Here is a 23,117-nt window from a genome sequence, read left to right as displayed (position 1 = left end):
CTATTCAGTAAAGAAACTTTTCTGACTTAAGAGATCAAAACTAATTTCACCTGGCCCACTCTCCCTTGGTACCAGTACATTCAAGTCAGGCATTATGTTTCTCAGCTTTCTAGAAAGCCTATTCTATACAGTAAGCTAATTTTAATAGGAGTAATGGCATCTGGTCAACTAGGAAACAAAAACAAAAAATCACTAATTTTTATCAATCTTTGCAGACAGCTTTCCTAACCAAAAAAACTGTCCATATACAGTATATTGGGAAAAGAACATGGATAGACAAATTACCCCAGAGGAATGTGGTTTGATCTGGAAAAGAGGACCAGCAACCTCAGTCTGCAGCACAATAAAAAAAAGTCTTTAAGATACTGTTTCAATGACACCTCACATCAGTCAGGTTGAGAGAGAGAGAGAGAGAGAGAGAGAGAGATTGAATGGGAATAAATGTTGGAGAAACTGTGGTGAAAGAAGAGATTTTACGCATATATGGTATGCATGTCCAGTCATTAGAGAGTACTGGGATGCAATCTATAACCAAATCACAAATAGTTGAATATTTATTACCAAACCATCTTTTAGTAGTCCTAATGTGGCTTCCTAGTGGAAATAGTCACACCTGAGGAAAGGAAGAATTAATCTCTCATCTGCTAGAAGCTGCTTGGTTATTGGTAGCCTTTCACTGGAAAAAGAAATATAGCCCAACCATAGAGGAATGGTTCAAAAAATATGGGAAGTTGTGGTTATGGAAAGATTAACACACCAATTACATACCCAGCAAACAGGCAGAGGACAGAAAGATCTGATGACTACATTACTGTATGAAGTCTCTAAACAAAAGCTAACTGTTGCAATTATTGCTTTGTTTCTGATATTTACATATGATTTGTAAACTTGTTAAAAATTTCCTAAATAAATAGTAAAAAAAAAAATCTATGAAGTAAACTAGACATTGTTAATTCTGTAAAATAATGAAAAAAGTCACTAACTTGCCCCTCAAGAAACCTTGGCAGAATTGACCATTAGAATTTTTCATAGTCATGTCAGTAGCATCTAATTTAGAAAACGCAGATTTACACAAGATAGGCTCCATATAATCTATTCTGGCATATTTGATCACTAGGAACACAGTTTATATTTGTACACACCTTTTAGTTAAGAGATAAAACATAGTAATTCATTTTAGTATATTACATACAAATTACAGTACTGGCTATTTTAAAATATATCTCCTCAAGAGACAAATGGTTCAAATGAGTCGTTCCAAGCCTGAGTAAATAAGATAGAATTTTATAACTTTCAAATATGTATATAAAAATATATAAATTATGCTTTGATAAGAACATAAGAACTGCCATATTGGGTCAGACCAATGGTCCACCAAGCCCAGTATCTTGTCTGTGAAAGTGGCCAGTACCAGAGCTTCAGGAGAGTATACAGAACAGGGCAGTTGGAGTGACCCACGCCTGTCTTCCCCCAACTCCACCCAGCTTCTGGCAGTGAGAGGTTCCGGATTGCTCCGAGCATGAGATTAGCTAATAGTCACTGACAAACCTACCCTCCATGAACTCCTCTCATTCTTTTTTGAACCCAGTTATACTTTTGGCTATCGCAACACCTCATTGCAATGAGTTCCACAGGTTAATTATGCACTGTGTGAAAAAAATAAAAGTAAACAATTAAAGTTGGCAAAAAAACTGACTGTGAAAAAGAAACTGGAATGTCAATAAGTGATATGTAATATGGAACAAAAAGGTTAAAAACTGATTTATGGATATCTGTAATTTTATTTTTCTAAGCCTAGAAAAAGAGATCTCTGCTGAGCCAGTGAATTAGTGTTTGTAAGGAAGCTATATCATCATCAAAGGACCTTCTTCTCCCTAGACTCCTTGAGGATGCATGAATGCACATACACCTATTGCATGCAGCTACCTTGAAAGGACTACTTGGAGATAAGGCAGTATATGAACGGGGACTGTCTGATATGATGATTAATTTTAGAAACCATCCTAAGACTTGCCATGGACACAGGGGCTTAAATAACCATTTGAGTGGGAGATGGGGAACTCCCAAGAAGATCTCCAAGACAGAAAAGACTCAGGCTGACCAGTGAGTGCTCAAAGATGAATGATTTCCAAGATACGCAAGGTTTTATTTTCATTTTTCTGTAACTAAGTAGGAATGCCTTATCTAGTTTAGTTTATGAAAAACAAATCTAAATACGGTAGGCAAACCATTTCTTTTGTCTTACAAAGCCATTTATATTGCTATTTGAATGGTGGGCTGCTGATTGGTCAATTTCATGCAGAGGGCCCCAAAGAGATGAACTCCTCAACCAGTGAGGAGAGGCAGTGAAGGAGTTCCTAGATCCTCCATCCCCCAATTGACATCTTAGTTGGAGGGGCCCAGACAAAGTGTCTTCTCCCATTAATGTGTGTAACAAAATGCTGCAGTTATGCATTCACAAGGAGAAAAATCTAAGGAGGAACAGACCTAGTGAGAAAGTGTGTGATCGGCAGAACCCACTGGGCCATGTTCCTCCTACAACTCCCTGAATTAAACCAAAGATTAAAGAAATTATTTTCATGGCTTTCAGTTGTGCATGTTCGATTTCTTGAACGATTTTATAGATGTCTTTTCTATTTAAATGAGTCATTTTCCTGGTCCTGTTTCATACAAAGTAGATTAAAGGCCTGAATTTAGATTCAGAGAAACTTTCACTCACTTAATTCAGATGCTTTCTTTGTCAGTTTAGGAAATATATTGGAAACATTTATATTCAATGTAAGTAAAAAGCACTAAAGCAAAACAAAAAACAAAAACAACAACAAAAAAGCACCACACACCAAAACAAAACAAAAACAAAACAAAAAACTTTACTCCTCATTTATACTCAGACCTCTCTGTCAACTGAACCATGAGCCAGAGAGTTCTGAGCAAATAAAAACCTATTTTCCCAATACAATGAATGTCATAATGGAAGACCCTAAACATACCAAGTGGTGAGAATCTCAACCACTATATTAGAGAATAATTTAAACTTTAGATACTGTTCCAGTTCGAGGAAAGAACTGAACTGAAGTACTGAAAAAACACTATCTATAAAGCTATACAAACTATTGGGTCTAGTCTTTATTTGATACCCCTAAAAAATCTCATTAACCCTAATAGACCACCCTGTGTTTGCCAACAAGTATAACTCCAAGAATAAAGAAAGTGAGCTCACTGTGGTTATCCTGTTCTCTCTTCACCATATCACAGTGTTTCATGCTGATCTTGTTTCTCAGCTGTGCAGTAACACATCTGAGTGTCTGCTGTGCTCTCAGCAGGGCCGTGCATTGGCATGTTAAGTTAAATGTGTCTCCTCAGTGGAACGAAGGAGAAATCCCGTTAGGACTGAGGAGGGGAGAAAGAGGCACATCACTAATCATGTTCTTTTGTAGATCTCTACTATCAGAAGAGAGAGATGGACCACCATCATAACGTTCCTCCCCCTCTCCTATTCAACTGCTAAAGAAATCTGCTACTGGAAAGCAAACAACACTAGAGGCCTCTTGTCAAGACTCAACGATAGCAGAGCAAAAGCAGTTACTTACCTGCACAGTAATTACTGTTCTTTGAGATGTGGGTGTAGAGGTGTATACCACTCAGGGGTTCATACACCAAGCGCACTGAACTCCGGTAACTGCTTAACAGCACCTGCCCGGGTGAAACTCATGCCTTTCAGGCCCGTAGACCTTCCCATGGCTATATAAGGGCAGTGCCTCCTCCCTGACCCACCTCTCTTCCTTCACACCAGAATCCAAGGCTAATGATGCCAATGTAGAAGGGGACGTTGGGTGGAATATGCATCTTCACCCACATCTTGAACAGCAACAGTTACAGTACAGTTAGTAAACATTTTTCTCCTTCTTCAAGTTGTTGCAGATGTGTATTCCACTCAGGTGATTCAAAACCTGTAACTGGAGGAGGTGGGGCTCAGAGACTAACTCAAGAACGATTGTAAAACCACCTTCTCAAAGTTTGCCTAATACTTGGTAAAAGTATGTGCTGAAGATCAGATAGCTGCTCTGCAAATGTCTAATATAAAAACAGCACTGAGGAACGCAACCAAAGCGGCTTGGGCTCCAGCTAAATGAGCTGACAGTGGTGGTGTATGCTGAGGTACTCCACATGCTGCAGTACTGTAGGAAGTAATCCACCTAAAGACTGTGTGCATGGAAACTGCCTAACCCTTTACTTGCTCTCCATAAGAGACACAGTCGAGATGAATGACTAAACAGCTTAGTTCTCTCTAAGTAGAACGCCAAACACGGTCTCACATTCAGTATATGATGGAGCTGTTCCTCTGTATTCAAATGCAGTTTAGGATAGAATACAGGTTAATATATGTTTGGTTAAGGTGAAGCCATGACACCACTTTACACATAAATTTTGGATGCTGCCTTAGCACCATATTTATCCTTGAAAAATTGTGTATAGGGAAGTCCTGCCATGAGAGACGGCAACTCACTCACCCTCCTTGAGGGAGTTATGGCTATGAGGAAAGTTGCCATTTGGCAAAGAAAAGACAGAGAGCAGGTTACCAAGGGCTCAAACAGAAGACCCATGAGAGCAACTAGCACTGTATTAAGGGCCCAGAGTGGTGCCGTTTCTTTAACAGGCGGGAAGAGACAGACTAGGCCTTTAAAAAAGGTACTTACCTGGAATTTAGAAAAAATGGATTTCACACACTTGAGTGGAATACGTATCTGCAACCACTCAAAGAAGAACTGGCAACACTTACATGCCACTTCATATAGTATGTAGCCTGCCTTTTAAGTTTACGGATTCCTGAAAGTTTGTACACCACATACCTTTCACATAAGAAATAAATGATGGCTTCACTAAATACATGGTTGTGCCTCCTTTTAAACAGACGAGAAACCTTCAACTTCTGACAATACTCATCCACAGTCAAATTTATAGTCATATATATGTCATGCTGATGCTTCAATATGTACATCTTTCAAGAGTAATTAAGAGTAACCCATCCCAGCCCAAACTCATGTTGTCAAAAAGTATGAATAAATCTACCAATTAATTCTGTTTTCCTTGCAATTGTTTGTTCCACTAGGAAAAAATATTTTAGATTACTATTTCTTTCTATTGGCAGTTTTCTAATGAACATTTATTCAAATAAATGGAATATCCTATATTTGAACCAGCTACATTTAGCTGCACTAGAGAGGCATATTCAGAAGCCTTTCTGGTATGCAGCTCAGAACTGTAAGGATTTAAAAGACTGAAGGGGTTATTGAGTAAACATGCTGTTGCTAGGCAAAAAACCATGTGTAATAGGTTCTGGTTGAAATATAGCTTGCTAAAGTAGTTTAGAAACCCTATAATAGTTAGGCTATTTGTGATGTGCTGTAGCACACTGTGCCACACATCTGGGAGACTCAAGTTTTGAATTGCCAGCTTCACAAGGGAATGTAACTAATTGGATATAATTAGCCTTTGGGATACAATGCCAGCATGAAAGGCCTTCAGAAAATTCTTTATCCATGTCAAGTATCAAAAGGGGTAGCCGTGTTAGTCTGGATCTGTAAAAGCAGCAAAGGGTCCTGTGGCAACAGATGTATTGGAGCATGAGCTTTCGTGGGTGAATACATGCATCCGACGAAGTGGGTATTCACCCACGAAAGCTCATGCTCCAATACGTCTGTTAGTCTACAAGGTGCCACAGGACCCTTTGCTGCTTTATCCATGTCATTATCCATCTTACTTCCTGAGCCGGAGGGTGGTAGTTTCCTGGCATTCCTGCATTGGGATAGAATTGTACCTGAATTCATGAAACATCTGGTCTTCACGCTCGGGAATGGCTCATTTGATTTTTCAACAGAGTTCTGAGGGAATCCAGACTGCCTAGAGTCTGACACCAAGCGAAGGTCATTGCCTTGCTGAAACCTGGGAAAGACCTACACTTGCCTTCGAGCTGAAGACAATTTCACTTCTAAGCGTTTACTTTAAAAGTCCTTGAGTATCTTCTTTTTCAAAGAATTTCACCATCTGTGGAAGGCATGCTGTCACCAGAGCAAGCTGGTTTTCATCGCAGTCATAGTACATGTGATCAAGTGCTGGCACTTACAACTTGGAATCCATTTTTGATTAAACATAAGCTGAAGACTGGTTCAGTTTTCCTTGATCTGACCCTGGCATACAATATGGTTTGGCACATGGGCCTTTTGATGAAATTGTCTATAACTGTACCAAGTTGGTTAATATGTGCAATGGCTCGGTTTTTGAGAAATTGCAATTTCTGTGTGCATATTGATGAGAGAACAAGTGTTGGAAGCACCAGAAGAATGGCCTCCTACAAGGATAAGTAATATCTCTAAGATTACTCAACTTATATTCAAATGACCTACCATATACCGGGTCTCACAATTTATGCAGATGACATATGCCTCGGCACTCAGTCACACTCCTTTGACAAACTTAAGAGTGTTCTGAATGCAGATCTGACGGCTACAGCTAATTATTGTCAATGGTGGCGCCTGATACCAAGTGGAATAAGACTGTGTCAAGTGTCTTACACATACATAATGCACAAGCAGGCAGAGAGCTGAACATAGTTCCCAGTGGTCAGCGAATAAAGCGTAGTTCACGCCTGGCCCATCTAGGTGTCATGTTGGAAAGAACTCTTACATATCATGACCATCTTACAAAGAAAGCAACTAAGGTCAAAATGTGCAAAATTGGACGGAACAACATGGGGCACCAACACCCAAATGTTACGCACTTCAGCCTTGGCACTCTGTTATTCAGTGGCGGATATTGAGCTCAAGTATAGGCTCGCTCGTCTCACACAAAGATGACTGATGTGCAATTTAATTCCACAATGCAGGGACACTTAAATCTACTTCTCTACCATGGTTACTGGTTCTCTGCAATACTGCTCTGCCCAGTGTTCACAGAGAGGAAAGCATAGCAAAGCTCGTGACAAAATTGTGTGATATGCCACATCTACTGTTAATTAAAGACTTGTTTAATCCACAACATGGTTGTCTGCCCTCGCATCGCCAGTTGCGGATAAGTTTACTGGGTGAGGGATTTATGGTAGAGGATACATGGCGAGCTTCATTGTCCGCAGAGAAAGTGACAAATAATTATCTTGTCTCGGACCTCATGCAACGTCAACCCGGGTTTGATTTACCACGAAGGCAATGGAGCCTTCTGAACTGGTTTCATACTGGACACGGAATTTGTACTGCTGTGGAATTTTGGTGGCATTTTAGTGACAGTCTACTATGTCAATGTGGGCAGCCATGACACACATTTTTGAGGACTGCAAAATTACTCAACTTCCTGGAGGACTTATTGCCTTGAACATCATTGATAAGAATGCTGTAGCTTGGCTTAACCAGATTGCATACGCCCAATAAACTCAGCTGTGTTGCTGTGTGTTCCAACTTAGACTTGCTTCCCTGAAACAACAAACTGAAGTGCAGAACCAGTTTTATCTCCCCTTGCACTAAGAAAAACTTTAGGCAATGCTACTGCTCTGAATAACATTTAAGTGTTACTGAATCCCTAAAGACAATGCTACTAAAGACGTGCAACTTAATTTAATATTTTTACTGAAACAAGAATATTTGTCAAAATAAAAAAAAATGCTTATTTGTTCAAATACACAATAGATACAAGATATCTGAATTTCCATGGCATAAATAATAGCAAAGTGGTGGGAAGAATTCTACACTTCCTAAAATGCCTTTTCAAGGAAACATCTGGTTTGTGCTGAAGATTCTTCTCATACTGCTTCTGCTGTTATGAGGAATGAGGAAAATGAGAAGGGAGAATTCATTATACCCATGAAACTGTAGCACAATTGGGACAACATAATCCATTTGTCACTCCATTTTTATACTTTGATGCAAGATATCAGATTAAGCATAACAATGGACTGTCAAATACAAAAATATCAGACAGAACAAACAGATCAAATATTGATTAATTAATGTAGCACAACATGTAGTCATCTTAATCCACGGAAATGCAATTATATGTTCACTATTAGAGAAACCAGAATTACTGCAGATTGTCTGCAACAGCACCACAGCATGTGGTTATGCAATATGCATACAACAACTGAGGCATCAACTGATCTCCCGACATGCAACATATTTGAGTAAGTTTTTTTTTTTTTCTCTCTCTCCTCTCTCTTTTTTCAAAACTGAGACTATTTGAGCACCTGGAAAGATAGCACACAGAGGAAACTCTCTCACCCCAACTGGAAAATAATAATGTACCCTTTTATCTCAATAATCCTTCAACTGCTGCAGTTTATTTTGTTGGCCCTGAATCACTAATCACAAGCAGGAAGGAATCTGAATAAGAGATGTTCCCAGGATGATATTGCTATGCCAGCCACATTTTCAAACAACTGCAACTTTCAAATCAGACACCTCTTAAACTTTCTACAATTCTGTTCTCACCACTGGCCAAAGCAGTTAGACAACCAGTCGATGGGCCTGATCCAGCCTTCATGATGAATTTATGTGGTCCATGGGAAATATTTAGAATCTGCATATACCCAGCTTCCATTGGGGAGAAAAAAAAAAACTTTCTAGTCCTCATGATTGAGAAGAAAACCTTCCAAACATGGATCAAGTATAACAGATGCAGTACTGTCTGAAGCTGCAGACAGCCTGCAAGAGGTGAACTTCCCTGCCTACCAATAATCTCACTGGCATGTTGATTCTGAAGCCTAATGATACAAAATGTAAACATTAACTTTTTCATTGCTTATTTTAGTGGCAGAATGGGGTAGAAGTGGGAGTAAAGCCTAAGGATAAGACTGGGAATTGGAAGTTGATGCAGGAAAGAAATTCAGAAAGAAGAAACGGGAAGTGACACAAGAACAGTGAAAAGAGAGAACAGAAAGGTTAATGAAGAAGGAAGAGGGGAAAAAAGTGAGGTGGAGGAGAAGAGAAATATAGCTGATCCTTAAGGTGAGCATATTTTCCACCTGAGTGATGCTGACTGTGGCAATAAGGTATTGAACAAATAACAATAATATGACAGTAACTACAAGTTTAGTTACTACACTAAGACTCTATTCTACCCATGATATACTCTGGTCACATTTTCGGGCTTTCCTCCGCAACCAAGGTTAGAAACATAATTTAAAAAAAAAATCAAGCTGAGATTTTTCCGTAATCATAGCATTTCAGAAGCTGGGGCTATGAGGAAAAACAACAAATATCATAAGACTCGCAATAAAATAGAGAGAATTGGCAACACAATACTCTGGCCCATGAACCATAATTAAAAATGGAATTTGTCTTTCTCTACCAAATTAATTTGACTCCTCTGCCAAAGAAATACACACATTCAACCAAAGTCTACCCAAGTTACCACCGCAGTCCAAAGTCAATGCAGTTACATTGATATAACAGTGATATCTGGCCCTACATCATTTAATTTTGCTAAAGCAGCCTTTTTAACCATCCTGCTATTGATATATTGGTAAGGAGATACAACAGTTGATAGATTTTTGAATTACTAGCTGTTTAAAGTTACTATACAAGGAGAAAACTCTGCTGATTGCACTTTGCTCTCATTTCATTTTTTCTTAAGAAAGCTTGGATTTCCATTAGGTCCAGCACTGCCTAAGTGCCAAAGACTCCAGTGTTGACAGAGAAGTAATACGGTATTTATACATCAGTGGATCTTGTTCTACGTGAAAGGCAGCATTCCGTTTTTACCCGCTGCAAGTATGTTCAGTACCCTGAATAATCACTTAACACTTCATTTCCTATTATAATAATAATTTTCTTATACATAACTAAATATTTTAAACAGTTTACTTATTTATAAGCCTAGTTGTGGGTGTCTCAGTGTTTCTGGCATCACAACACAGACTGCCTAGAGTGCTGTTGTCTATTTCCTTAAACATTTTCTAGGTGTCCTCATAATTGCTTGTCACCTGTAAAGGAGGTTTCAATCCAATGAAAAATTAACATATGGTGAACAGATGGACTGAGAACAGGCCTTTGTCAAGAAAGTACTAGCACCAAAGACTTTTTGGCTCCAGTCTTTTAGGACTTTCTGAAAAGACCTACTCAAATCTCCTAGTCACTGATCAGTTAATGAAGAATCTTGCTTCAATGTCAATCTGATCTTGAAAAAAATACTTTCAAGGCCAGCTGGAAAGAGAATTCCTGTAATTCAGATTTGTTGTTAGAGTCCAAAGTAACATTCAGCGAGACTGACAGGCAGCAATACATTGTTTGCGTGGTACCCGTAGTCCCCATCCAGTTACTGGTCTCACTCCTCTATAGAGCAAGCCCATACAAAAGCCTCTTAATATTAAAAAGTTAATTTTTAAAATTAAAAATAAAACACATCACACAATAAGAACTCTCTCAAAAATGTTCCACTACTTACTGAGGTGGTAAAACAAGAGTTGTAGGTTGGGCTTTTGGTCTCCGTTTTGCAGATACTCCCATCTGGTTGGCAGAACGTTTCAAAGACTGTTGATTCAAAAGGCCAGACGCTAACCCTGCATGGTACTGCAACTAGAGAGCAAAGTGAAATCAGCAAAGAGACAGTACATTAAAAATCCTCCCCTTTGCCCAACTGCAATATTCTATAATCTCAGATTTTCATCACCTGCATCCTTAGTAACACAACAGCTACTTGCTGCTAGTAAGACAGCAACTACACCTCTACCCCGATATAACGCGACCCGATATAACATGAATTCGGATATAACGCGGTAAAGCAGCGGTCCAGGGGGGCGAGGCTGCGCACTCTGGCGGATCAAAGCAGGTTTGATATAACGCGGTTTCACCTATAACGCGGTAAGATTTTTTGGCTCCCGAGGACAGCGTTATATCGGGGTAGAGATGTAATACTTTGCACTTTATAGCACCATCCATACAAACACTTTATAAATATTAAATATAATTTACACTTTACAACAGGTCCATGAGGAAGGTAGATATTCCCATTTTATAGTCAAGGAAACTAAGCCACAGAGGTTAAGTAACTTGATCAAGATAACAGCAGATCTGCAGGTGAGCAAGTAACAGAATCAATGTTTCCTGCAACCCAGTATTGTTCATAAAACCCTAGAACATTCTCTCTCTCTCTAACAACCAAGCATTCTGATTTTTTTTCCTATTTGAAGTCACCATGCTAGTTTTATAGGAGGCTTTATCTACGTGAATGACCTGTGACCAATATTATAATTTCTGCTAGACTACTCTTTTAGGCTTGAAAGCAGAGCCCACAATATATTAAAAACTGTAGTGTTTAATAAGCTACAGATACAAACTAATTAAGGACAATATGTTGCGTCCAAGTTGACCTAAATGCTACAGAGGCAGCCAATTTCTCTTAAATATTTATTTCAGATGCCAGGAAAACTGATCCCATAATCTGCTGCTCTATGCAAAATAAATTTGTGAACCTGGACATTTCAGAGACCCGTACCAGAATAATAATAATTTAAAAAAAACAACCCACAAACTTGATTCCAATGGTCTATAAATATAGGCACATTTTCACTGATAGCGCTCATTAATTCAAAGAAGTAATATTTTACTATATAAACAGATTTTTAATGAACAAGATACGACAACAATTATTTGTGAATGGGTAACAGATCATACACAATAAACCAAGGGATTCAGGGATCCTTAAAAGAAGAGGATCAGGAAGCTGGCTACACTAGGAAAATCTAGTTTTTGTTGCAATTGCTTGCACCTGCTCATTTTGCAAATGAAAATTTCATCTGAAGTAGCGGTCTTCTCCATGCATTTATTTTAGTTGACAGTGATAGTGAAAGACAATATGTGAAGGACGTACGTGAACATGGAAGACAATTTTACCGAGCGCATTCTCAGATAGACATGCCGCTGTCCTTATGGTGAAACCAAATTATTAAAAGGATAAGTTGCAAATTAACCTTAATAGTTCTTAAGTCATCCTGATCAATGAGTTCACCCTACCCCAGATTCTGAAGTAAAAAGCACCAGATATTTACTCAATGTTAGCCAAGTGGAATTCTTTCCATATCTGTAGCCCTGTATCAGTGTTTTGTCAAAGTGTCTACACATTTGTTTTGAAAAGGTCAGCTATTTTACAATTTAGGGAAACTAATCCCATGACCACCACATAAGAAAGTCATAGCTTCCTCGGCATAACCTAACAATGTTCAGAAAATAAAATCCACTTACACACCACTGTTCCACAGAGTTGTGACTGAAAATGAAAGAAACAAAACCAATTGAAATTATCATCTTGAAAATGGCTATAAAACGAATGAAGCTATCCAGTGAGCCAATAAGACTTAAATGTCAGTGTTTAGAGCATCCATATTGCTTTTTTAACAGCTTCCTGATTTACTTGGTCGATTTGCCATGTGATTTATACAGCACTATGACACAGACAAAGATGTATAGCAGTCTTAATAAAAGCAGAACTACTCTCAGCTAGGGAAAGGGAGGGGTATCATATTGCTCTAACAACTCATCTTAGACCAATGAATTTTGCTCAAATTTGTTTTTCTCCTACAAATTTCTTAAATGGGAAATCAATGAACGAAAGGGACACTACAAGTTTGAAAGACAATGTTTCAAAATGTCAGGGGCTTAGTTTTCTATCTCCACTACCAGAATTTGCAATGAGTGCAATATGCACAGTGTTTTATGGAATTAAAGGGAAAGACAGCTTGGCAGGAGACCTCTTCCTGGCTCTAGGAACATTCCCTTCCCTTTTCTTCATTGCATCTTATTATGATCAGTGCAAACTCAGCCATTTTGTCCCTGCTGACACTACTCTGGAAGAGTTATGCTCTCTGTGCAGAGTGGCACAACAGGTATTTTACCCAAAATGGCATCATTTTGGCCACTTGCTCAAAAGACAGAGCAAAAATAGTACTATTACAGATGAATTATTAATATTACCATTTTAAAATGTGATACTATTCAGAGACCTTCTGGTGTATTTCACACTTAGGGGCCAGGTACAAGAAAAGTATGTACCATTTTTTAAAAATTAGTATTCCAGAAAACAAACTATGTCCTTGAATGCTGACTCCCAGTAATTCAGTGACTTTTTGTTACTTAGGTGTGTGCTAATTCTATGCTTCCAGGAACACAAACCCAACTGTCAAAAACCTATAAGGACCCATTAAATATTTAAAAAAACATCTTTACAATGAGAGAAAGGGTCAAAGTTAATAAAACTGATAGGCAACTCCTGTCCAATCTCATTTATACATTATTTAAGCATCACATACTGTATTGTACATTTTTGAACCAAAAAGACTGGGAAAATGTTTCCTTAGTCACAGGTTCTGAAGAACAGAACCAAAGCTGAAGGTAATTCAGATTTATTACTATTTACAAATACAGGCATGAGATTTAATGCATATAGATAGATAATGTGGTATATACAGTACACATAAAATGTACACTTACCATGCACACATTTATCTCCCAATGTTCCATGAGAGCAACTCTTGTTTCAAAAAGGAGGACCATGAAACGTTCTATAATAGTTCTCTACTTTTCAAAATAATATGTTCATTTTATGGCATGGTCAAATGTGAGCAGAATAAAGGATTGGGGGAGGGAAATACACCTTTTCATCATACCTGGTTATTCTAGGTTTTCTGTTCTGTTACTCCATTTGCAGTTACTCTATTATTCTGGTTTCATGGGCTTTTTAGAAAGTCCCTTATTCCCAGCATGAAATTATCACAGTACAGTTATTATAGGAGCTAATAAAAACTGCTAGTCATTCTATTATCAGAAATTTCCTGTATAGGAATTATCCTACAGATGGGATAGACAACCAATACTGTCAACACCAACTATTCAAAAGTCATGAGTCCTACCTTAAAAAAAAAAAATCAGGTTTATTTACTTAAAAAAATTGTGGGGTTCTTTTATTTGCCTTTTGGTCTCTTTGCCTTTAAGGTGCTTTCAAGAGTTTCTATGCAACCATGAGGGCTAGAAATTCTCTTTAAAAAAATATGAGATTCTCTTGCAATTGCCTGACTCCAGGAAAATGACCTTTAAGAAAAACATGAGATCCGCAACAAATTAGTGAAAGCTAGCAACATTGAGTAACGAAGCTGTCTTTAATGACTGGCTGAGATAATGTTTAAGACGCTGCAAAATATATACAATTTCACATAGTATTATTCCATTGTTTTACTGCTTGCCCTATCCCTGCTTGTTCACTCTGGCATGCAATAGCTCAACGCCTTTATTTTGCTCACAGTATTACTACTATATATGGTGATCCAGAACACAAGCACCTCTGTTGGCATACTTCCAGCATTTCTTGAAGAAGAAAAAAAAGTGCTTTGAAACACTTGTATAAATAGTAATTATTAGTATTACTTAAAAACAAAATATTGAAAGAATCATAACCTTCACATTAATAAACTGTAAAATACTTGCTATTATTTTTACTCAATTCAAAGCCAACTCGCACTCCCCTGGATGGTGAAAAAATATTTGGCTTCTGTAGCTCAAGCCAGCCTGGGATGTTTAACAGAACATCGGTCAAGAATGGATTCAATACAAGTAGGGAGAGGAATGAAACCAGTTCAAGAAGTCTATGACTTGGTCTATCCACTCCTTCTAAGCATCATTCAGAGAGTTTGTCATGTGACTGAAAAGATTTCTGCCTTCATTCCTCAGTAAAGAATGGTACAGGGTCCCTTAAGGTCCAATCAGCACCCAGCATTTACTGTGAAATGTGGAGTGCTTTCAACTCATTAATTTCAATGGAGGCTGAGCACCTTGAAGGAGCAGACCAATAAGCCATCCCATGAGTTACTTAACTTGTTACATCAAAGATGTGACAAACTGATTCATCACAGACATTCTAAATATTTCATTAAAGGTATTTTGCATACATACCGGTATCACATTTCTCCAAATAATTTGTTCTCCAATTGTAACCATACTGTTTCAATAAAAACTGTTCCAGAAATCAGATGCTATGGCTAGACTGCCAGAAGTTTATTTTATTCTGATATTTTCAGTGATCATCACCCTCAAGCTGCTGTTGACAGTTACCGTTTAGCATTTTGCCAGCTAAATGTGTGCAACAGCTGTCAGGTTAAAATATGCAAATACCTGTTGTATCTGAATGTTGACATATTGGACAGTATTAAAAATCATCATCATATCAGCCACTCAGGATTCCCCATCATTCATAAGCACTATTACAGTAACTCATCCATGTAACTTTCAGTTTTGGGGAAATCCAACTGGCTGGTGAGAAGCTAAGCTCTTTACCACCAGTGAAATGCTAAGAACATAAGTTTGGCCATACAGGGTCACACTAATGGTCCATCTAGCGCAATAGCCTGTCTTCTGACATGGCTGGAGCCAAATGCTTCAGGAGGAATGAACAGAACAGGGCAATTAGCCAGTGATCCATCCTCTATTGTCCAGTCCCAGGTTCTGGCAGTCAAAGGGTTACCATTAGGATCATATTAGATCAAATGGTCTTTTGCTTGTGTTGATCGCTGACAAAACAAGCCATTACACTCTACTTATTGAAGATATTATTTAGCTTGCAGAAACTGAAAAAGCACCTGAAGCATTTGATCATGTCAGTTCACAGTGTGCAATAAATTCACAGATTAACAATCCTTAGAATTCTTTTTTGAGTAATTACTTTGCTTAAAAAAATGTTTAAAACCAGAAAGCTCATGTGTGTTCGTTCATATAACCCCAAGGTGACTTTTTCCAAAATCTTAATTTTAAATATTACAGGCACATATATGTATATAATATTTTAAATAAAATGCTTTTTGGGGGGCGGGGCAAGAGGGAGTTGTTTTTAAAAGTATCTGGTTCCAACTTCCCTGAGAATAGGGGCTTCCTGGAAGCAATGACAGATCCTTATCCATCACGGGACTTTCTAAGACCACTATAACATTAGCAAAAACATGCACATTTCTCTCCTTTTAAGATGCACAGTATTTTGCCCCTCATTAAAATACTTCTCCCTTTCAGCTAACAAGGGAGTTTATTATGATAAAGCTGTAACAGTTCTTTTGAACCCAGCTATGAGCAAGCCAACAGAACACTCCCTCGGTTTCATCTTTGCAGACGAACGCAGGCAAGAGAGAAGTTACATTACTTTAATTGATACTTTTAAAAAGCGTATCTCAGATAATGAGGCCAGTTTGGAATTTTTTTTTTTTTTTCTAAACAATGTTTGATCATTTTAGGATAGCTGAATTCTCAACTTGGTCAAAACAGCAACAATAGACCGAAAGAGCAGGTTCTCCAATTTATTTACTTATTTATTTTCTCCTGCTGAACTAGGTTTCAGGCCTTCAATTAATAGGAAAGCCAGACATCATTTATTTGTTCTAGATTTCCAACTCAATTAGAACACTTTGTTCTCCTTTTCTTTTTTTAAAATATATTCCCCACACTCCTTTAGGATGCCTAAAGCAACAAGTATTGTACCCCATCTGTGGAGGTAACAGAACTGTTATCCCATTACTTTTCTTCCTTCAAATCCCAGTATTACAGTTGTCCTCTTTTCCTGCACTCTCTGGCCCAACTAGGCTGCAGAACTAAAGAGCTTGCACTTCTATTAAAAATCTCTTCCATGTAACTGCTTCTATTTGTACTGAAGCCATATGCAGCGTGTCACTGCCTCAGTTCCATATGGAACATTCTAAAGAGACCTACATTTGCTCCCCAGTCCTGTAGAAGAGGGATAAGTGGGTCCTTTCCCACGACTGGCAGATTGGAAAATGCTCTCTTTGATGGCATACTAAGAAAACAAAGTTTGTATCTTTCTCAGTCTGTGTTGTTTTTAAACATTGTTTATTTTAGAATTTCTCTCCTTCATTATGTCTATTTTATTCCATTATCTCTAAGCACAATATTTATGCTGCACGTGCTGTTTTAATTAGTGTCAGACTGCAGCCTTCAAGTGTGGTTTTGTCTCATATTTTCTTTCAAAAACAAAACAAAACAAAATTCAGTATGGAACTCCTGACTGTAAATCAGTGAACTGATCAACCTTGTCCTTGCTTACTACTTTCAGAGAAGGATTAAGATGTTGGAAAGAAGAAGGGGAAAATTAAGGGGCAACATAACTTCACAACCCACCTTAGTGAAAGAAATGGAAGACTTGCAAAACCAAATAAAACAGTATATTCCTATTACCAAGAGCTAATTAGGTAAGCAAAGGAATTCCAGTATCATTTCTTCCCGATATGCCAATATTTAATTGTTGACTGGAATGTCTCTTTATTTTCAGTCTAATGGGATCAGGTAGGTATGTTCCTTTTGTTTAAAAAGCAAAAATAATAAAATAAAAACAATCAAGATCTTGCTTCATGCTAATTGAAAGAACAAGTCCCTCCTGATGAGCTGTAATTGGAAAATTTTGGATTTTAATCTGAGCAATAATTCACCTACTGCAAGTTTTTGAAGAGACTGAAAGACAAGAGCCAAGTAACAAAAACCTTATATAAAGTCACCATGGTGGTGAACAAGATAATTTCCTATCCTTCCAGGCCTCTACTCTTAAATGTCCATGTGTAATCTGGAAAGCTTGCTAACAGGTGTTTTCAGGATAAAATGAGAATAGCCGCCACTGGCCTTGCATTTAAGGCACTGGATTGGTGGTCTGGATTCAGTCCTCAGCTCTATCAAATACTTCTTTTACAGAGAGATTAAGAGCATACAAAGGGGATAATATTTCCCCTTGTTGACTAGGTTATTGTGAGGGGCTCATAAAGGATGGCGATAGAGTCCATATATTTAGGTAGGCTTCCAAAGTTAGGCACCTACCCAATACCAAAATTGCAACATCACCCTAAAAAAGTGTTGGACCAATAAAAGTTCTGTCCTTCATATGAGATTTTATACCAAAGACTCCTCTGCTGGTCTCTGGTTTATGACCAGAAGTTAACAAATCCATCGCACTTTCCTGAAAACGTTGGTCATAGGCCCATTATCCAGATCAACTTTCCATCCCCCTTCTACTCCTAATAAAAGTGGTTGCAGCGTCCAAGTCTGTGCAAGAGACACTGCTGATCATGCAGGTTTGTAAAGTGTTTTGAAATCTACTTGGTCATTATATTAGTAAAATTTAACTGCACTTTGGGATAGTCTCTTCAGGTTGAAATTATTTCAAAATCAAACTATTCTCTAGTTTAAAGAAACCTAATATTTGTTACCCCTTTGGGGTTTAGAGAGCATGACTCCTTTAAAAGTTCCTACACAGGCAGAGGAAGTGCTGGTTGTTCCGGGAAGAGGAATTGCTGGTTGTTCCAGGAAGAGGAGAGTAGAGAGAGGGAGAAGTGTGTGTATGTGTGTGCGCGTGCCTCATGCGCGGAAGCAGTGGAGAACCAGCCTGAAGCCCAGGAGGGATAGAGCAGCTGACCTGGAAGTCCCAGGACGGGAGCCAGAAGCAGCACTGTGAGAAGGACAAACCAGATCCAGACCCAATATCACTGTCACCAAAGCTGTATGGAGCTGCGAGTACTGGAGCTTGTGACTTTGCATTGGGAGTAAGGAGGGAGGCTGTAGCTAGTTAAGTGGGGAGGTTTTCGCTCTGTGTGGGTTTGTACAGAGTGACAAAAGAGGGCACTGGAAGGGTTTGTTGGGGAAAATTTACTGGTGCCGAAGATGACCAGGAGCACCCAAGAATCGCTGCTGGACAGGAACTCTGCCCAGCATTCTTGAACTCTAAATCTAGATGCATTGTTCAAGGTCTATTTTTTCATACTGTGGTACCACTGGGCCTGTAGATCCTGGTGCTGGATATAAACCGTGTTTTACCGTTCTCCCTATCTTATTCTCCATTCATTGTACTACAGACGCCCCCCAGGTTATGCAAACCCGACTTACACAAATCCGCACTTACGGAAAAAGTTCCGTAAGCTAGAAATAGGAGGGTTTTTGTTGTTGTTGTTGTTTTTTGGCGTAATTGTCGAGTATACATTTCCAACTTGCACAAAATTCAAGTTACGCAAGGCGTTCCGGAACAGAACGCTTGCATAAGTCAGGGAGCGTCTGTATTCTGGTGTGTATAAGTTTACTGAGGGTAGGAAGGGTTGGAACAAGTGCCCCAAGGATGGAAGAGAGTTTCCCTGCTGCGTTGCTGCGCGCGCCTTTTATTTGGCCCAAGCCACTAGTTACATTTATACAATACGTAAACTGCATGTGGTGATGATACCCCATATTTTAGATATGCATCTCTGAAATTGTTTTGAAAAAATCATATAGTTCTCAAAACTGTCAAGTTGTCTAGAAACTAAACTGATACTTACCTAGAAATACAAGTACAATCCAGAGGCATAAAGAAGAATCCCTAGAGAGTCACAAGTGCAAAAAAGTGAAGTAAAGCTACCACAATCACCTCCAGAATTCAAGGGATGGGCTAGAGACATATTTAGCAATAAAGGAAGTAAGAAGAAATCTATGAACCTGAGTGCATTTGGTTGGTACAGAGGGTGTCACATCCACCACTTCTTAGCTAAATATGCAAGTGATCTTATTTCATGTTGGTTTTAGACTCGAAATGGTACCATTTTTAATTGCTTACTTTTATACATGGTACCTTTCTATTTGTATGTTATTCTTAATGGATAACCCTACTATCTGCTGAGCTAAAAATCATTCATACACAAAGAAAATCCATGTTCCCTTTTTAACAAAGGGATTCTTCTTGAATGGGAAAAAAGGATCTGTAGCTGAGAAAACAGGTTGTTAAAACTGGATAAGGACACAATTAGCATCAACTTTCATTGCTACTATGGCTCCTTATAAAGCCACTGGAACTTAGAACTGAAGACTCTTCTCTTATGCCCTGAAAGACTAAGATAACTATTTATATTAAAATGTCTAGCCGCATTAACCTCAACGCAGCAGTTAAGCAGTATACCATGATCTGCAACCTTCCAGGAGGACTTCATCATTATAGCACACAAACCATTTTCATGAAGGGGGGGGGGGGAATGGGGAGGGCGATTTGCATCCCATCTTCCAACAAAATGTATATACCAATTTTCAGCTAATACAAATTAAAGTAGCCCCATTACAAAGTAGAGGAGAGGGGAGAAAAAGAGCACAACACAGGAGCGAAAAATCAGGTTAGTGGACACAGTAATTTACCTGAAATGACATGATCTTCATAGGTCAGGTTTTTAAAGGTATTTAAGCACCTGGCTCCCAAATCAATGGGAGTTAGGCACCTAAATACTTTTAAAAATCTGAGCCATAGTCCTACCTGTAACAGGTCTAGTGGGTACCTATTGCTACTATATTTTTAGTGGTTTAATAATAAATTAATGATTATTTTAACTTCTTTAAAGTGCTTCTCTCTATCTCTGGTTGCTTTCACAATAATTAAAATGCACAATGCTCAAGAATAAAACCCAGAACACAGATAATGAACTTTCAGCAAAACAAGCAACGACCCTTTAGCCCTCAATCAACACAGACCCCCTAGCCACCTAAGAGGAAAAAAAATTAGATGAGTTTTGAAATGTGCCAGGAAGATTAACAAATCCAGACTTTGGTAGGCCAAGAGGGATGGGGAGAAGAGCAAATGTTGGAGTAGCATATGTTGTCTCCCACAAAGATTATGACAACCTGGCTTTATTTACTCTCTGGGCTTGTTATATAAAGATTATGACAACCTGGCTTTATTTACTCTCTGGGCTTGTTATATATATATATATATATATATATATATATATATATATATATATATACACACACACACACACACACACACACACACACACACACACTTTTATTGTATTAGTTAATATAATTATCCAGGAATAACTCCCTGTGTGGACACTCTCAGGCTGGAAGAAGAGTGGCTTTTTCCGGATTCACTCATATCACTATAAGTTACATTTGTAGACTTCTGCTTCTTGAGTAAACAAAATTGTCAGTTAAACATTACTTTTTTTATTCTTCAATACAGACGGATCCTACAATGGGATTATCATCAGTCTTTACTTAAGAGTGGAAATAATAAAAAGGCTATTAGGATGCAACCCATGTACATGAATATTTAGAGAGAATATGTTGGAATGCACTGAAGTACTACTGAGTGCAGCACCCTTTGGCCAAACACGCATATAGATAACCATGTGGCTGCCCAGCATATTTCTTCATATGGAGCACAAATTTCTCTGCCTCTGCCTGAGACACCTCTACTAGTTTCAGAAAACATGCTCCAAACAGCTCTGCTTTATAGCTTCTATCCTCCAGAGACATTCATCTTGATATGGAAAGATTTTGATGCTTTCTAACCTTTGATGGCGGAGTTCCTTGGACTTATAGGTAAGGCTAAGTTTTTGTTATGCATATTTTTAGTAAAAGCCATGGACAGGTCACGGGCACCAGGGGGTTGGGGGGGGGGGGAGAGAAGGGGAGGAGGCCTCAAGTCATGAAAGTCTCCATGACAAAATCGTAGCCCTACTTATGGGTTAGCTTGTATATTTTAAGTGTCCTTCTCACTTCCAGTGTGTTCCATGCTTCTTCCTTTGGATGAGACAGCCTGGGACATAATAATGGCAATACAATCTCTTGAAATTCATGAAAAATGAAGATGACTTCAGGAATAAAAGCTGGATTCAGCATCCACATCCATTTATCAGCAAGTGTAGAACTGTGACTTAATGGAGAGAGTTCCCAACGCCAAGATTCATCTGGTTATATGTATCAACAATGCCATTCAGATTAACTTTTTACATCTTTGTGCCACGAGATCATTTTTCTTCATGCTCAGTCCACGACGCTGGTCATGGCTGATATCAATCCGTTTTTGTGCAGATTTTCAAGCCCATAGCAAGACTGACTTTCACAAATTCCAGGATATGTTGTACCTTTGCACTGAAACAGGCCTTCTGACATGAGAAAAATTAATGCTTTGCACTTAATTAGGACATTTAAGACTAGAACTTGAGAGAACAGATTATAAAACTGCAAAACTGTCATCGTTTGGATACATTCTAATGAAAACTCATTTAAATCCATTTACAAACTAAATTTCTGAGGATTAAAATTTACTTTTATACAATAAAGTCTGTGTAACACTGATCTAGACCGTACACAGTGGGAGAAACATGTGGCCAAGACTTTCAGAAGTACACAGTGATTTGGGGTGCCTCCGTTTTTAGAAGCCCTAACTGAAATGACATCAAGGGCCTTTATTTTCAAAAAGTGCTAAGAACCCACCTCTAAAAGTTAGGCCATTTAAAGGTGCCTCAAAATTGGGCACCCAAAATATCACTAGTCACTTTTGAAAATCTTGGCCAAAAATTTCTCAAGCCTTCAAAGAGTTAAGTTATGAATGCTTTTAGAAAGGAAAACAAAATCCATCAGGTTTGATTGATAAAAGTGTAGTTTTTAACTAAAACTGAAAAAAGTGAAGCTTGGCAACATTTTTCCCCAGCATAATTTGCTTCCTTTGCTTTTTTCCCACCGGGCTGCACATAAATCAAAGAAATGTTAAAGAGGCCCATATATCACAAACTGGCATTTCAAAACTATTTACAAACTCTATAATAGACAGAGGATGGAACATATAAAAGCGTGACCAGGAAACCTGAATGTAAGTGAAAAGGCAGTTCCTACCTTCCATTTGGGGTTAATTAAATTTGGAAATAACTCTTAATTGAAAAGTTAGGATATTTAATCAGAATCCTGATAACTCAGGATTACAAAAGAAAAAGGAAACAAGTTAATATGTGCCCCCAAACAAAAATAATGTGGATTTGAACAACTTGCCTGCGCCATGATTAAGCACCCAAATCTAAAAACTAAACAAGGAAATGATGCTTTAATAAGATTTGAAATAAGTGTGCAAGCATAGCTGGCATTACACTTGCAGAAAGATTACAGTCCAAAATCATGATTGTGGGGAAAAAAACTCCAATGCTTAACTGCATAGCTGTATTAAATTCTCAAACCCTGAGACCTAAGTGCACAGCATGATACTTTATATAAATGAAGTTTTCTTAACAGTAGCAAGTTAAACAAATAGGAATCTCATCTCCTCATTTGAAAAAACGGGCCTGGATTATAAAAAAATTAGCTGTCCATCTGTTT

The 23,117-nt window shown here is 38.3% G+C and overlaps 1 protein-coding gene across 3 annotated transcripts in view; it reads right to left on the bottom strand.

Moving 5' to 3' along the window:
* The window catches only part of MED27 (mediator complex subunit 27), a 175,970-nt gene that overhangs the window by 91,551 nt on the left and 61,302 nt on the right, over window positions 1-23,117 (bottom strand). For 2 of the 3 annotated variants that reach the window (XM_065418779.1, XM_065418780.1), the window contains exon 3: window positions 10,429-10,559. The exons of the other annotated variant lie outside the window; for it this stretch is intronic. In XM_065418779.1, coding sequence (XP_065274851.1) covers window positions 10,429-10,559 — 131 coding nt within the window. The remainder of the gene's footprint in view (window positions 1-10,428; window positions 10,560-23,117) is intronic. 3 annotated transcript variants of the gene reach the window in all.

The sequence above is a fragment of the Emys orbicularis genome, chromosome 18, assembly GCF_028017835.1.
Source record: "Emys orbicularis isolate rEmyOrb1 chromosome 18, rEmyOrb1.hap1, whole genome shotgun sequence".
Lineage (NCBI taxonomy): Eukaryota > Metazoa > Chordata > Testudines > Emydidae > Emys > Emys orbicularis.
Note: the sequence above shows the minus strand (reverse complement) of the source record. Positions and strands in the feature narration are given on the sequence as shown.